General features: G+C 44.0%; 1 protein-coding gene across 1 annotated transcript in view; it reads right to left on the minus strand.

The window, feature by feature from the left end:
* The window catches only part of LEKR1 (leucine, glutamate and lysine rich 1), a 36,289-nt gene that overhangs the window by 11,320 nt on the left and 9,094 nt on the right, over window positions 1-15,875 (minus strand). Inside the window, exons 3-7 of the mRNA XM_058844397.1 lie at window positions 12,175-12,294; window positions 11,632-11,807; window positions 10,169-10,354; window positions 1,607-1,688; window positions 33-110 (exon numbers count right to left, since the gene is read on the minus strand). Coding sequence (XP_058700380.1) covers window positions 33-110; window positions 1,607-1,688; window positions 10,169-10,354; window positions 11,632-11,807; window positions 12,175-12,294 — 642 coding nt within the window. The remainder of the gene's footprint in view (window positions 1-32; window positions 111-1,606; window positions 1,689-10,168; window positions 10,355-11,631; window positions 11,808-12,174; window positions 12,295-15,875) is intronic.

Raw genomic sequence — 15,875 nt, forward strand, 5'->3', positions numbered from 1 at the left:
TCAAAAACATGAAATATCATTCCAGCATTTACCTGGACTCAACAATTCCATTTTCATATTTGATCTTTTTCAGTTCATTTTGACAGACATCAAGTTCTGCTGACTTCACCCTAAAAACATTGGGGAAAAAAGGGTATTATCCAAAGAAATGAACCTTTACTCCTGCAGCAGCCTGGATTTCACTTCTGGGTGTTTTTCTTCCTTGCATTTTCCATTTCAAGTAAAAGGCCATGAACAGAAAGTTCTGTCAGCTCCAGCAAAGGTTGTTAATAATTGCAAATTACACTTCCAGTGCCATCTCAGCCTGAGCTGGATCACAAATGTTGCAAACAAGAAGTGAGATCTTGCAACACTGATGACAGTTTTGAGAAATAAATTAATAAAATGGAACAAATCCCAATTTTGTAGGTAAAAGGGCTGGAAACTTTCCAGGTTTCACGTCATTATGTCACCATTGCACCAATTAATAACCATGGTTAAGGTTCATATTTACATTTAAACAGATATAGAATATGTTGTTTTATTAAATTGTGCCCATATTACACTGAAATGTTAATTTACACTTGGAAAGCCCTCAGTGTTTATTTAACTGTGTTCATGACATCTTTGTTTCCCACTCAATCCTTACATTATCACTGAAGTACTTTGTTGCTAAGCATCCCAAATATTTGCAACTCGGTTATGGCCAGACCCCCTGAATAGGGGAACTGAAAGCAGAAAGTGCAGAGCAGAACAGCACAAATCCTTGCTCAAATTCCAGGGAAACATGGGGAAAGAGTGATGATGGATGGTCATGAGCCTGGCAGTGCCAGTTCCTGGCTCCTGAGCTCCACATTTGGAGCTTCACAAACACAATTTGTGCCTTTTCAGCATCCTGCTGGCACCTCCCTCTGAATTCTCCTGGAGATGATGTCCCCGAGCTGCTGCAGTGCCCACTGGGGTTTTCAGCACTCAGTTGTAGAATTTGTGATGTTTGGGTGGTGTTGGGGTGTCAGGCTCCTGCTGTGGGAGTGTTCTGAGGGGATGGGGAGTGCTCTGGAAATGGGAGAAAATCCTGGAATGGTTTGGGTGGGAAGGGACACCTTGTTCCACCCACACTTTCCATAAACAAGGTGGCTCCAAGCCGAATCCAGCCTGGCCTTGGACACTGCCAGGGATCCAAGGGCAGCCACAAATTCCCTGGAAAACCTGTTCCAGGCCTCCCCACCCTCCCAGGGAATAATTCCTTCCCAATATCCCACCTGAGCCTGCCCTCTGGCAGTGGGAAGACATTCCCCCTTGCTCTATCACTACATATTCCTTCCCATAAACATTTCCAGTCTTGAAGTTCCATGGATTTCCCAAAATGCACCCTACACCTGTGTGTCAGGTGAGGCACTGGATCAGGCTCATTATCCCTCCTCTGCAGTTCCAGGAATCCCTGCTGGAAGAAGGAAGCCCTACTCCCACAGCCAGGAGCTTAGAAATAATTATATGAAGATAAAATAGTTCCTCTGTAGGTCAAAACCTTCTCAGATCACTGTGGCAAGCAGGACTTGCTGGGGAAAAAAAAAAAGTTTATGTTCTTTCTGGGCAGTGGGAATCAATCAAGGAATGGGAATCTTACAGTAACAGCTTCTTGTAGTGGTCCATCTCTGCTGTCACCTTCTGCAGCTGCAGGCCAGCTGTCTCCACCTGATTTGTTAAATCTGAAAGCAAAAACACGAGGTTGTGTCCCTGTTAATGTGAAATTAACCCACTTCAGTGTTTGTTTCCAGGTCAGACCTGCAGCTCCTTGCTCCCACCTCAGGCAGAGCAGTGCACACCAGCAGTGTCTGTACACAAAAAGCTGGGGTTTGTTTGTGTGTCTGGGGTTCTTTATCCCACCAGAAAACACCAAATTCGTGAAATGCTTTAAATCAGATTGTTTGTACATAAAGCTGAGAGCAAACACATGCAAGAAGGTGGCCCCAAACTCACCTGGAATTTACTTCATCTGAAACCCAGGGTAATTTCATGGTGTTGTGTAAATGTCTTACCCTCTAAATGTATCTTTCAGAACACATCACCTCAGCTCCAATCAGCCACTGCCTTTTTCCCAGTACAATCCCTGGTTGTTTTCAGTTAAATTATCTCATCTGGTTTTGTGTGCCTTAATTTCATCCTTTTCTATGCTTTTAAATCCTAAGAACAGCCATGACTTGCAGATGTGAAGCATCAGCACGTGGTTAATCTGATTTTCATCTCCATGAGTGTATCACAGAACCATGGAATGGCTTGGGTTGGGAGGGACCTTAAACTCATCCAGCCCCAACTCCCTTCCACTGTCCCAGGTTGTCCAAGCCCCATCCAGCCTGGCCTGGAACACTTCAGGGATGGGGCAGCCACAGCAATTCAGGCATCTCTAAATATGCTCATGAACAAGAGCTGCCTTTCCAGAAAGCCTAAGAATGATTTAAAATTAAAGTTTTTACCAAAAGGACAGCACGACAAACTACATGGAAAAAAATCCAATGACAAATCATTGCAACAAATCTGGAAGTGAAAAAAAAAACAAACCCAAGATTATTCCTCAGAAAGCAACAGCAAAGTGAGTTGACCTTGTCTCTGAAGGGAACAGCTCCCAAGAAAGTCCTTTAGAGTTCCCTAATGTATCTTCCCAGAAGCCAAATCTGTCATTCCTGTTCTTCAGTTTATCATTTCACCACAATTCTCTGAATTGCTGTATTTTTTCCCACATGTCTCTTTCAGTCATTGCCAGCAATGATGATGGATGATGCCAGCATGGGATTTCCTGCCAGCCCCCCCTTATCTTGGTAAATCCTACAATTGGAAGAGTCCCCTCTTTTCAGTAAAGGGAAAAGGAAAGCTGTTCATTAAATTACAACCAAAAAAATCAGGGAGAGAATTATATAGGGTAAAACACATAGGACCCATCAGATCCATTCCCAAACTATCAGCATTTATAAAGAGCTTTCTGAAGAGAAAAGTAAAATTTCTTGGACTTGACTAAACCCTTGGAAAAATCATGGAGGTTCATTGTAGAAACACCTTCTCCACCACCTGCCGTGGGTGCCAAAACCAATCAAAACCTTTTTTGTGTAATTCACCACCAATCCTCAGGTGCTGTGGTGTCTCTGAGGTGGATTCAGGTGAGCTGTGACAATTGGTGGCCCCTTGCCTTGTCTCTGAGCCAGCAGTGGTGGCCAAGCACCTCTGGCCACATCAGGCCACCTGCAGTCCCTGCTGGTCCCTTCATCGTCCTGAGCTTCCCAAAGCTAAAGAATCCAACTCTCATTTCCTGGCAGTGCCTGTCAGAATTCCTACAGCAAAGGGAGAAGCTTTGGCTTCAGCTGCCAAGCAGATGTGAGGCACAACACTGGGAACAGGCCGACCGTGGCAGCAGGAACGTGACTCTGTGGAAACAGATCAAACCCAGATAAGTGTGGATGGACACCAGAGAGAGCAGAACCCTCTGCCCATCCTCACAGGCTGCCCAAACAGCTCTTTCTGACCTTTTTCAATTGGTATTTTCAATTATCTCTGCCAATAATTAATAACTCTGGTGGCTTTCTCTTCTCCCTCAGTGTGGGAGTATGGATACAAGTTCTGGAATAAAGGAAAAGGAGAGGGATGATGCTTGGTTTGGTTCTGTACTTTGGGTGGTCTCTTTCAACGCTGTTTCCTCTTTCACTCCATTTGTTTTCAGAAGTTTTCATGCTCACTGAGCGTGGACAGGAGTTTTTCATGAGGGAATAGATGGATTTAATTATACAAATGGTTTCTGCAAGTCTTTTCTAGAGAGAATTCCCACCAAAGTCAATGGGAGCTGGTGAGCAGAAAGTCCCACACCCATGGAGGCAGGTTTCAATGAAAACCATGGTAAAAATGAGGCAGCTAATAAGGAGAATGGAAAGACAAATGGAAACTTGTGCTGAGAACTTGCTGAATAGAGGAAAATGTATTCAAACACTTATGTAAAAATGTTCTCTGGTAATGAAGCTAAAGCCTATTGCAAAACATGCAAAGCCAACAGAAAGAACTCGCACTGTGATACTGATACTGGGCTCAGTGCTGCAAGAACCACATCTCAAAGACTCAGCAGGCCAAACCCATCTCAGTTTCATTCATCTTTAATTTTATTTATTTCTGTGACTCAGAATGGCGCTCACCACACTCATAAACCTTCCAGTAACCCTCCAGTGAGCCCGTGCTGTGACAAGGACAGAGACTGAGGGGCACAGGAGCTGATGAAGCACAGAAACAGAACAAAGCTGGGGACTGTTTCCTCTTCCCTGGGTGAATTGCATCACTGAGGCCCCTGGTATGTACAAAACACCCAGCAGAGTCTGCCCAGAGCTGGCTTTCAGGAATTTAACCACCCAGTTTGCATCCAAGGGCACCGTGCCCCAGCTCCTGCCTGGAAACAGCAACAACTGGTAAAGTTTTCAGTGAAAAATAAAAATAAGCAGCACATAGGGTAAGCAGCCACTCTGGAAGCCATCAACTCCACAGCTAATTCCTAACAGATTCCCAGTGAAGCTGGATCAGAGGCACACGTGGTAGAGCTGTGTCATTTTCTGCTTTTCCTGCAAAACCTACAAAAACCAACCCAATGCAATTTCCGATAATTTGGGGGTAATCTAAATAAAAGCTCGGTGTTTCATACATATGCACAAAAAAAGATGATTTCCCTGTAGTTAAGACTTTCTGGGGAGGTTCATAAGCACAGCTCAAACAGAATCCCAGGATGGTTTGGGTTGGAAGGGACCTCAAAGCCCACCCTGCCATGGCAGGGACAGCTCCCACTGTCCCAGGAGCTCCCAGCCCCAGTGCCCAGCCTGGCCTTGGGCACTGCCAGGGATCCAGGGGCAGCCCCAGCTTGAGGCTCAAACCCATCTGCCATGGTCCAGGAGGGTTTGGATCCTCCACCTTCCTCTCCCCTCCAGCCCTTTGGGTCCTCTCAGCCATCAGGGACCAGCCTGGGACACGCTGGCAGCTCAGAGCTGGAAGATGGTCAAGGAATTGGAATAGAGAGCACAGAGATCCCTGGCCAAGGCAGACTGGAACCCAGCCCCTCTTGCTGGATTTCCTTTGTATTCTGGGAAATAGGAGCTTGTAGCAATTATTTAAAACTTACTTAATAACTGCCCCTTGTATGGGCCCTGAATTTGGCCAATGAGCTGTGTCAAAGGGGGAAAAAATCTTTCATTTTTCTCAGAACACTAATTCCAGGCAAATTCAGATGTGCACTTAACACAGATAGTTTCCAGTACATTTCTTTAAAGAGCATAGCAGACAAACTCTGAGAAATATGAAATACATCCACAAAAAATTACTGTGTCAGAGCAGGAAAATGTTGCTTCATCACGTGTTTGTAAGAAGACCAAAGAAGTGAAGCAACACCCCAAGTCCCTGCACAGAACAGAACTATTTGTATTTATAATAGCTCATGTACTGTGTTCTCTAAGATAATTTTTTTGTGTGTGTACACAAGAAAGTCCTTCTTTTAATTTGTGACTCACAAAAGTCTGGAAGGAGCCCAGGGATGGACTCCAGATTTAGATCCTTTCTGGAGACCTCACCAGTGCCATCAGGAAGTGTCCAAATCACTCAAAGCTGCCAGGAACAGGGAGGATGTGCCAGGAGAGGAGTGGCTGGGGCTTATCTCACCCAGCATATGTTGCTGACCACTGCCAGGCTGGGCTTTCTGGCCCTCTGCTTCATTCTTTCACCTTCACACAGAAAAAAGGTGCTGTTTTCTCACAGCAGAGAAAAAGCAGGAAAAGGGACCAAATTCTAAATAGTTTTGAGTGGCACAAATCAAGGGCAGCCTCGGTGCCCTCAACAGGATAAACCAACAACTGCAACCATGTAAACAAGACAATCTCCAAGACCTAAAAAATCCTTAAAAAGGGAAAAAATGTTATTTTGGCAAAGCCTGCTCCCCTCCCACTCTCCCAGTGACACGTTACAAGTACGCCTGCACTCAGAAGGATTGGATTTGCTCATCCATGGCCAGAGTTCACACTCCAGCATCAAAGGGGATGAATTTTCTGCCCGTATTCCTGGCTGTTTGAAGCCAAGCTAATTGGGATATGTCAAAAGTCCTACAGACCTGCTTCTCCTCCACATTAAAATTGGTTTGAAATATTGTCCTTACTTATTGGTTTGGAAACTGAACAGGAAAAAAAAAAAAAAAAGGAGATTCTGACCTTAATTTTCCTTGGGGATAATTTTTTGCCCTCAGTGTTTAGGCCAAGCAGAGAAAACAAAATACGATAAAGACACATCCTTTAATACAGAATTATGGTTTGGGTTGGAAGGGACATTAAATCCCACCCAGTGCCACCCCTGCCATGGCAGGGACACCTTTCCACTGTCCCAGGCTGCTCCAAGCCCTGTCCAGCCTGGCCTTGGGCACTGCCAGGGATCCAGGAGCAGCCAGAGATGCTCTGGGCACCTGTGCCAGGCCCTGCCCACCCTGCCAGGGAACAATTCCTGCCCAAGATCCCATCCACCCCTGCCCTCTGGCACTGGGAGCCATTCCCTGTGTCCTGTCCCTCCATCCCTTGTCCCCAGTCCCTCTCCAGCTCTCCTGGAGCCCCTTCAGGCCCTGCAAGGCTCAGCTCTCCCTGGATCCTTCTCCTCTCCCAGCCTGGCTCCACAGGAGAACCTGGATTCCTGCTTTTCCTCAAGAAGCAAAGTGTGGTCCTTCTTTCAGTCACACTCTGCAGCAGCCTGATCCCAGCCCCTCGTGGCAGGGAACTGGGATTGGTTTCCATCTATTCCTGGGTCTCCTTTTGCACTCAGGCTGCTGAAAAGCTCTAATGAGCCTCATCACCCTCTGCTCCAACACATTCCCCAGCTCTCACCCTCCCAAGCCTTCCCACCACAGCTGGAATCCATAAAAAAATACATTTCAACAGCACTTGTAGCATGAATAGGGGCTGTTTGAACTGCAGCCTACCTAAAAGTGCAGGAAACTATTCCCCCTTTGCATTTCAAAGCTCTTCAAAGTGGTCTTTCAAATGCTATTAAAGTCACTTCAGGAGATGAAAACACCTCCCTTCCATGAGGAGGGTTAAATATTCCCCTCTCCCTTCCATGAGGAGGGCTAACATTCCCCTTTCCCTTCCATGAGGAGGGCTAACATTCCCCTTTCCCTTCCATGAGGAGGGCTAACATTCCCCTTTCCCTTCCATGAGGAGGGCTAACATTCCCCTTTCCCTTCCATGAGGAGGGCTAACATTCCCCTTTCCCTTCCATGAGGAGGGCTAACATTCCCCTCCCCAGCTCCTCCAGCTGCCTGCTGCAGTTTTCCATCATCTCTCATCAGCCTCATCATAGCAGCAGACCACCAAGTTTGTATTTGGAGCTGAAGTAGCCTATGGAGCAGGAGCAGCAAAAGACCGAAAATTCAGATTTTGGGAGCATCACCAGCAATTTCAACCCATCCAGAGCAAGGCCAGAGCTGTCATGAGCTAAAGAAAAACCACAAGGACTTTGGGGAAGAAAAATGATTCTTTATATGTGATGAAGTAAAGGATTTAGGTGGTAATAAAATGAAAGCAGAAATCTTTTAGGAGCCTGTGCTACTGCAGTGCTGCTGCTCCCAGCACTAAGAACAGACACGTTATCATCATTACTGATTTTTGATTTGGGGGCTCTGACTGATCAGACAATTACCCAGCAGCTCTTCCCCTGTGCTGAGCATTTGGCAAGATCTGTCACCTCCCTCCAGCTGGGTGATGCTCCATGAGGCTGAAAAGTGCCTTGAACCCAGCAACCCAACTGATCCCACAAATCCCCTACAAAGGGAATCTTCAGAAAGTCACAATGAGCACCAAGGCAAAAAAACAACAGCAGAAACAACTGCTTGGCTCCTGCTCTTGCTAGTGCCTGTTGTGATGTGAAATAATCATGGCTTTACAATGCTGTGAGAAATATGCAACAGAAGAATCCTCAAAATATTGGCTGCAGAAAGGAAAATCCTTTAAAAATACGGGAATCACAAATCCTGGTAGTTTTTACTATTTCTGGAGTGTCAAATTATTTCAAAGAGGGACTTTGGAGTAGTTTGTGGGAGGGAAAAAAAGCAAAATAAGGCAAAACCCTAAGCTCCCCCCAAAGCATGGACACTCAGGATGTGGCTGATTTCCACACCCTGACTTTGGACAGGACAAATCCACTCCCTGGAATTGATTTCCAGTAAGATGTTGTTTGTTCCCAGTCATTTATTTTAATACAATGGCAAACTCATTTCATATTTAATGTTTGTTTCATGAAAAAAAATCCTGTTTGGTATTTCAAAGAGAACCATTTTTATCAGCAGTGCATTAACTGGGTTTATTACCCTGATGCAGCAACATGTTCCCTAGAGCCAGACCCCCTCAAATCCTCCTGGATTTGTGTTTTACTGATCCATTCAGGAAGGGTAGAATCCAAATGCCTGAGCCAGCAGCTTTCCTGCCTCCAAACCTCCTTCTGGATACCCACATCAAACGTTTTACTGCTTCTTAATAACTCATTTATTAGCAAGTGACTGCTACATTTTTATTAATCAATTTTAAAATGCCTCACATAAAACATCAACCAGCTTAGATGGTATTTTTACTCATCATTAAGAGTTTGCAGGGTTCTAATATTCTGTATGAATTCCATACATGATGTTTTAGCTGTGTTTTTTCCATAAAATCTCTGTTGTTTTATATTTCACTGTGAATTTTCAACCTGGGATAGTGGAAGGTGTCCCTGTCCATGGCAGAGGGTGGGAATGGATGAGCTTTAAAGGTTCCTCCCAGCCCAGACCATTCCAGGATTCTGTGATAATTAATTGTGATGGGCTGTTGCAACATGCCAATTTAGGGAAACAATTCAGGTTTTGAGAAGATTCAAGAAGCCATGCAGGCCCCCCAAAAACACTGAACACATCAAACAACCTTTAAAAAATAGAATAAAATAGAGATTGCAAAAACCTCTCTTTTAAGACAAGAACAAGGCAATTCTGCATGGAGTTAAAGGGGGGGAAAAAGCTGAAATGAAAGTGTTTGTTTGCCACGTTCATGAAGAAACCCTCAACTCCTGTTTGCAGCAACCTCTGGAGTAAACAGAGGGGAAAAGGGAACTCAGCTATAATATTTATTCTAAATATAATATATTATATATATATATATATAATATTCTATCAGCACAAACACAACAATCCAACTGTTTGATGTTCTGATGCACGTATTTCAGAGTGTGAGAGATCATCTGATGAGATTTTATGTCCACTGCTCTTTATTATTTCTACAAAGACAGGAGATGTCTTTGCTGGAGCTTTCTCACAGTATTGTTATAAAAAGAAACCAATTCAATATTAATATATAAGATATTATTGTGCCCATGCTCAGCACCAGGGGTTGGTAACTCAGGGATGGGATCTCACATCTGGTGTTTGCACAGGTCCTGAAGGAGCAGTGAGGTTCCCCCACGGTGATCTCCTGCTCTCAGTGTGTCCCCACACTGAGCACAAGGCAGCTGGGGACTGCTGTGCCAGCCTGGGGACTCCAAACCCTGCCTGGAACAGCACAACCTCAAACCAGAAAACCTCAAAACCCTGTCCCCAGGGTCTTAAAACACCTCTGAGCCAGAGCTGTGAATGCAAGAGGACAGAGAGCCAAGAGACAGCAACATAAATAATCCTTCTGCAGTGAGTTTGTGTCTGCACAGAGCTTCCAGGGAATCATTTCAAGTGCTGTCACTGCTCTCACCCTTCTCAAGAGCATTCTCTGCTTCCTGAGACACAATCAAGGGCGGATCATTAGAGTCTCCTGTTTAATGACTCACAGAAAAGGGCCTGGACTGCCTTTCAGTCCTGTTCTGAGAGCCAGAAATCCTTCCTGGTCCTGCACTTAAAATGAGACCAATTCTTTGAATTTTACCCTCAGAGCCTGATGTTCTACTTAAGATGGACAATTAACAGCAGGATTGTATTCCACCATGTTCATTATTTTCCTCTTTTTCTCCACTTTCCCTGCCAGCAGAGTTCCAGACCCCTTGGGATGACATTCCCTCCTTCTGACTGACACCTGACTTTTATTCAGGCCTGTTGAGTCTTTTCACAGTAACAACCACAACTTTGGTGCTTTCAAAAACATTTTTCTTCCTCAGATTTTTGCTAGAAAAGGTAAAAAACTTCTCTTACCCAGAGTTTCCTTCTGCAGCTCACGGCACCGACTCTGGAGCTCACTCCCCTGCTGGAGGGAGGTTTGGAGCTGCTGAGTTTTCAGCTCAACTGTGTCAGCCACCTCAGTGAGGTGTTTCACCTTCTCCTGGAGACACTCGTTCTCCCGCTGGGACTTTGCCAGTCTTTGGTTCAATTTGGGTATTTCTGAGGAGGCAAAACAAATCCATGGTGATTGTTGTTATTTTATGTTAATCGCTACCAAGAAGATCAACGTTTTTAAATGGCATTCACAGGCCAACAAAAATAAGTGGGGATAAATTGTTTTGATGTAGAAAGCTTGATTTGAGGATGGGTGGGATGTTCCTGGTGTGAAATGGGAAATGTTGGATAAGGGGTACAGAGCCTGTGGAAGAAAGGCTCCATTCCTGCTTCCACACAGATCCTCTGTGTATCTGGAGTACTACAAGAAATAGAACAAGGAATACTCCAGACAAGAAGCCTTGAAATGCAAGGATCCCTCTGAGGCTGCAATGCCTGCAGGGACACGTGCTGCCATTCCCTTCAGCCCACAGCAGGCAGGGAATGAGCCCAGGAAGGGAGGAATTCCCTGGAGACACGAACCTTCCTGTGTCATATTGACACTCCAGTTCACTCTTCTTCCAGGAGTGAGGATTAGGGAGGGATGTTCTGGGCACACATCTCCAGCAGCCAGGAGCCCTTTGAGGCCCTCAGCTCCCTGCTGGCTCTGTCTCAGGGGCTTTGTGCCTCCAGGAACCCTTCCCAGTGGAACAAAGCAATCATTGAGGAATTCACTGCTCATGCCCCAGGAAGCACAGCTCACCAGGCAGCTGCTGTGACCAACAGCTCCAGGGTTCCTGAGCTGCTCCAGGGTTCCTGAGCTGCTCCAGGGTTCCTGAGCTGCTCCAGGGTTCCTGAGCTGCTCCAGGGTTCCTGAGCTGCTCCAGGGTTCCTGAGCTGCTCCAGGGTTCCTGAGCTGCTCCAGGGTTCCTGAGCTGCTCCAGGGTTCCTGAGCTGCTCCAGGGTTCCTGAGCTGCTCCAGGTTTCACTGGAGCTGTGCATCTGCACTGGAGCTCACAGGGACAGAGGAAGAAGCACATTTCCCAGCCTGCCCTCAAAGCCCTGATCAAACCCACCCCCAGAGGTTAACTTGGTCAGCAGTGGGATCTTTGGCTTGTCCTGTGCATGGCCAGGAGCTGGATTTGATCCTTGTGGATCCCCCCCAAATCAGGATATTCTGTGATTTTGTGATTCAATGAAACAGCAGCTCATCCACTCATTCACATTGGAAAACTACTAGGAAAGGAGTATGTGTGAATATTGTATCTGAAGGACTTTAAAGCTGTAAAAGTGGGCACAGGGCCAGCTGGGAAGCTCTGGCTGTTGTAATTCTGTAATTCTGTAATTCACCACCCTGGAGGATCCTTTTTTCTCTTGCCCAAAATGGCTGCAGGATGCTTTACCTGTCAGAGCTTCTTTGCTCACAGCTTTTATTTGCCGGAAAATTTCTTCCTTCATGGCAGCAAAGTTCTCCAGGTTGGTGGAGATGACCTCTTTAATGCTGTCTAATTCACCTCTAATGAAAGGGAACAGAGAGACAGCCTTGTTCAGAGTGGAGCAATGGTGTTCCAAAGTAGTTCTGCAAGAAAGAAAATATACCAGATGTCTAATAAATTCTTTTCTTAATAAAACTTGGGAATTAGACTAAGCTTGACAACTCTGTTCCCATTATCTGATAATTTATACTGCATTGGGTTACAATAATTTAGTGTATGTAATGAGCTGTGTATTGAATATATGTATAGTAAGTTTCCCCATCTAAATGTTTAGAGTTTTTATGCATGAACAAAGAAAACTGGACAGGAAATTGTATAATCTTTTTTTTTTTAATTGAGAAATCAGAGTAATCATGTTGAGATGGCCAGATTTATGGTGAATCTTTATAAACTATATATATGTAAGAAATAGAGCATTTCCAACATCAGCATTTCTTTTTGGGTTCTCACCTGAGCACCTGTGACTGCTTGGAGGCAGTTTCCTTCTCCTCCTGGAAATACTGCAAATCAGCTTTCATAGTTTTCATCTCCTCCTGCTTGCTTTTAAGTTCCACTGTCAGGGTTTTTATCCTGTAGATGTAAATAAAGTAATCAGAATTGTTTGCCCAATTATTAGATTATTATGTATTATTTATTAATAATATAAACAATTATAGAAATACACTATATATTTTATTATTACTAAAAATATATTAATTATTGTTATTAGAAATACCCAATAATCAACTTCCAACTTTGGTTTTAGCTTTCTCAGGGCAGGACCCAGCTCTGTGCTGGCCTCAGGTACAGCAAACACCTCCAGAGCCATCCCCCTCAAGGTGTTCTTCACCTCTAACATTTACCTTGGGAACTTTTCTTCACAGCACCAGTTTGTTTTTCAGGCACAGCTGTCCCAGTGTAAATAAACACAGTTTAAACATTGCTCTTTCAACAATTCAGCACTTGCTCCCATAATTGTCAGGAAATGAATGGAACTGCACAGGAATAAAAGGGCTGAATGCAATTCCCTTCCTGTGGTACATGTGAGGAACAATCCCACATAGCACATCAGCCCCAGCTGTTTTCTGTAGATAACCATCCTAAAACAGCCTTCCAGCCCCAAAAATACAACTCTAGTGACAAGCAACTGTTAAAAACCAGCCCCTGTTAAAGCTTTCAACACTTACTGTTCACACAGAGAAAATGATCTATTTGTCTGCTGGTGACTCACTGCCACAAGGAAATAAATAGTATTTGAATAGACAAGTATTTCACAAAACCAAAGGCTGGCAGAAGCACTACATCAGCCTTGGCTTCAATTTGAAACAGCAGAGGAGAATGATTTATACTGAAAATATATAAAAATCAAACCAAACTGGGACAGTGCATTAGTTACTGTTAACACATCAATCAGCACCAAAATGCACATTTATAAAAACATTAGTCCTGGTTAAGAAACCTGGGTCTGCAGAGCTCTGACAAAATCTGAACTGAACATCTGGGGGTTAAAAAGCAAGTTTTTGGGGTTCAATTGTGAACCCTAGAATTAAAAAAAAAATAAATAAAAAAAATAAATCTAGAAATAGAAGACATTCCTGGCATTACCTTTTTAGGAAATTTTACCCATTGCTACCTGTAAATTTCCACAAGCTGGAGAGCAGGAGGGGAAATATAAAATCTGTTGGATTGTGATTGGGAGCAGAACTGCTGTCACCCACAAGGAAATGTCCATTCCCTAAACAGCTACAGGAATTCAAACCTGTATTTGCAGATGAGGGGAAAAAAGCAGGGATTTATCACTGACCAATAACAAATCCAAACTCTGGGAGCCAGGGAGAGCCAGATGTTCATTTTCCATTGCTGTTCTAGAATGGGAAGCATTTGGAGATCTTTTGGATTAAGAAGAAAATGGTAAATAAGGAGAGACAGGTTTTCTTTCTCTTTCTACTCCAGAGCTGACATTAAAGGGATGTTTCCAGCATATCCTGGTCTGTCACTCACAAAAGAACTGGTGGAAAAGGCAAGACAGTTTCACTCCACTCCACCATCAGAAGGAAGCAAAATAAACACGTTATTTTGGGGCTTTTTAGCAGAAAGGAAGAGTCTGGTGGATCATTAAAAGCTGGCATTTGGAGAATGGTGGGAACACACTGATCTCATCTCACTCCCAGCCCATCCTCACATCCAGGATCACAGGAGGAATCCTGCCCAGAGTGGGAGGTGAGGCAGGACATGTTCACTCCCCATGCTGACAGGAGAAGAATAGCACGAGAAGAGGAGTTGCAAACACCCTCAGTGTCCCTCCTTGTCCCAAAGCAATGAGGAGCAATTCCCGTGTTCCAGGGGATTGAAGGGGTTTCACAGCACAGAAATAATCCCTGCACTCCATGGCACAGGACTCTCAGGGGATGGAGCAGCGCTGGCACTGCCAGCAAGGACAGGATGCACAGAGGAGCCTGGAACACTCTGTCCCAAAAAAGCTCCACCCCAGGATTTTCATTGCCATGAAACTTTGGGAGCTGCCCACTTTCATTTCACAGCCAGGAGCTGCTCATTTTCAGTTCAGAAAGTGGTGAAGTCACCACCCCTGGAAGTGTTCAAGATCTGTGTGGATGTGGCATTTGAGGACATCTTCAGCATTTACATCTATTTTACATCTCCTACACTGGATGTGGCAAGAATTTTGCTAATTAAATTAATCATAATTCAATTAATTATCAAGACTGAAGTGATTTAAACACAGAAGAAGGTTGAATAGCTGAGAGGGGTCAGTGCAGCTCGTTCCCCTTCTCCTGCCAGGATCCCAAAGGAAAGGTAACTAAGGACAGGTGAACTCCCAGGTGGCTTTCAAGGTTAACCACAGGTACAAACAGAAATACCTGATCCTAGAGGGAATAAAAACCTGAAACAGTCTGCAACTGATAAGAGAGATTCAATCCCTTCGTCTAGCAGAGATAAAAGTAAGAAAAAGGCATTTTTGGCTTCAGGGAGCAGTGATTTGTCAGCCTGGCCAGACCCAGGATGTTGAAGAGTTCATACCACAGCACAAGGCAGTCAGAGAGGCCCAGGATAGCAAGGAGAAGATAAGGAATATTCAGCCAAGTTACTTAACAAGGCACAATGGTTGATTTATGGCTGGAATGGAAACCCACTGCAAGTATTCCAATTGATTTCAGCAGCTTTTAAATCAAGTGGAGCCTTAGGGGGGGAAAGTGCAGAGATAAAAAGTTTATTAACTGCTCCAACTTTACTACAAAAAGTCAGCTCGATGAAAATTTAAAGTTTAGCTCTGGCAAATGATCCTCAACAAGAAGAATGTGCTGTCAGTGCATTTGCTCACACACTGGATTCTGCCACCAGAGCTGCCCCCCAGGGTTGTTAAAGGGACAAGGACCAAACAAGCTTTGAAAATAGATATTAAACCACAGAAAATATTAAATATTGGGAAGGAGGGGGTGGAAGATGTTAAATTTAAATGAAAAAGATATTGAAAGAAACTTTATGAGTAATTTACAAGATAAATGCATTTTGTTCATTTTTGCAGAAACTTGTGCTCTAAAATGAATCTTTTATTAGTAATATTAGCAAGCAAAATCCATTAATTAAGTTACATTTTTAACACTATTTGAGTGATTCTCCAAAAAAATCAGGTTTCCAAAGCATTTCAGTCCAACCTCAAGAGCACCTTCAGCTCTAGATCCCCTGGTGTGAGGCAGTCACACAAGGAACACCCCTCCTGGGGATCCCAAAAATCAAACTGAGCTGATAATTAAAATTAGAACCTCATCTTTACAAAAAAACTTCTGTCCATTTGAGTTAGATGAACAAAAAATTACCCAGGAGTTTCTGGTGGCCTCAATCCATCAGTAGCAGACTTGAGCAAACTGCATTTTTATAAAGAATCTTTTATTAATTAACTATACACATCAATTACTTATAGTCCTACTGTAATCAATTAATGGAATATAACAATAGATTCCAAACTATGTGCATGGAAAAGGATAGAACACACTTGAAGGTCCTAACTGTGCCCTGAAAATCCAAATGTGGCTTTGAGATCTATCATAAATTACTGGAGTTCTTGAAGTACAAAACTCCCCCTTTAACTGGGGCTTTCCCATATCTGTAAGGATTTGAAACTTCCTGTTTGTGAAGCAAAATGCCCCTGGCAG

Source organism: Poecile atricapillus, chromosome 8, assembly GCF_030490865.1.
Source record: "Poecile atricapillus isolate bPoeAtr1 chromosome 8, bPoeAtr1.hap1, whole genome shotgun sequence".
NCBI lineage: Eukaryota > Metazoa > Chordata > Aves > Passeriformes > Paridae > Poecile > Poecile atricapillus.